The sequence below is a fragment of the Charadrius vociferus genome, unplaced genomic scaffold (assembly GCF_000708025.1).
Source record: "Charadrius vociferus isolate BGI_N301 unplaced genomic scaffold, ASM70802v2 scaffold1792, whole genome shotgun sequence".
NCBI classification, from domain to species: domain Eukaryota; kingdom Metazoa; phylum Chordata; class Aves; order Charadriiformes; family Charadriidae; genus Charadrius; species Charadrius vociferus.
Window position 1 is genome coordinate 46,132 of NW_009647068.1, and position 772 is coordinate 46,903.

General features: G+C 60.0%; 1 protein-coding gene across 1 annotated transcript in view; it reads right to left on the reverse strand.

The window, feature by feature from the left end:
* Window positions 1-207, reverse strand: part of LOC104295974 — a 7,691-nt gene extending 7,484 nt beyond the window's left edge. Inside the window, exons 1-2 of the mRNA XM_009895793.1 lie at window positions 195-207; window positions 47-125 (exon numbers count right to left, since the gene is read on the reverse strand). Coding sequence (XP_009894095.1) covers window positions 47-125; window positions 195-207 — 92 coding nt within the window. The remainder of the gene's footprint in view (window positions 1-46; window positions 126-194) is intronic.
* Between the last annotated feature and the right edge of the window lie 565 nt (window positions 208-772).

The following is a 772-nucleotide window of genomic DNA, read 5'->3' on the forward strand; positions in this document are numbered from 1 at the left end:
GCCGCCGGCACGGATCATGGTGCGGCGGATGGCGAGGCTGCCCCACCAGTCGGGCTGGGTGCAGCGCTCAAAGGACACCACGGGCATCAGCGCCTGCTGCAGCCGCTCGGGCAGCGGTCCCCCAGCTGCCAGCCGGGAGTTAAGGAGGTCAGGGAGGGACGCACCCCATGTCCTGCCTGCTGGCCCTCCCTCACCATCCACGGCCATCCGGCCATCCGTTCGTCCATCCATCCCACATCATTCTACCCATCGATCCATCTATCCATCCTTCTCACATCCATCTATCCATCCATTCATCTGTTCATCCTTCAAGCCCTCCATCCCTCCACCCTTCCCTCCATCCCTCCACCCTTCCTTCCATCCATTCATCCCTCCATTGTTTCCTCCTTCCTTCCATCCCTCCCTCCATCCCACCATCCCCATCTATCCCCCATCCATCCCTCCATCCGTACCTCCAAGCATCTCCCGATCCATCTCCCCATCCCTCCTTCCCTCCATCTCCCCATCCATCCCTTCATCTCGCCATCCCTTCCTCCATCTCCCCATCCATTCCCCCATCTCCCCATCCATCCCATCTCCCAATCCATATCTCCATCTCCCCATCGGTACCTCCAACCCCATCCATCTTCCCATCCATACCTCCATCTCCCCATACATATCTCCGTCTCCTCATCCATCTCCCCATCCATCTCCCCACCCATCCATCCCTCCATCTCCCCGTCCATCTCCCCATCCATACCTCCAGCCATCTCCCCATCCATCCCCCATCTCC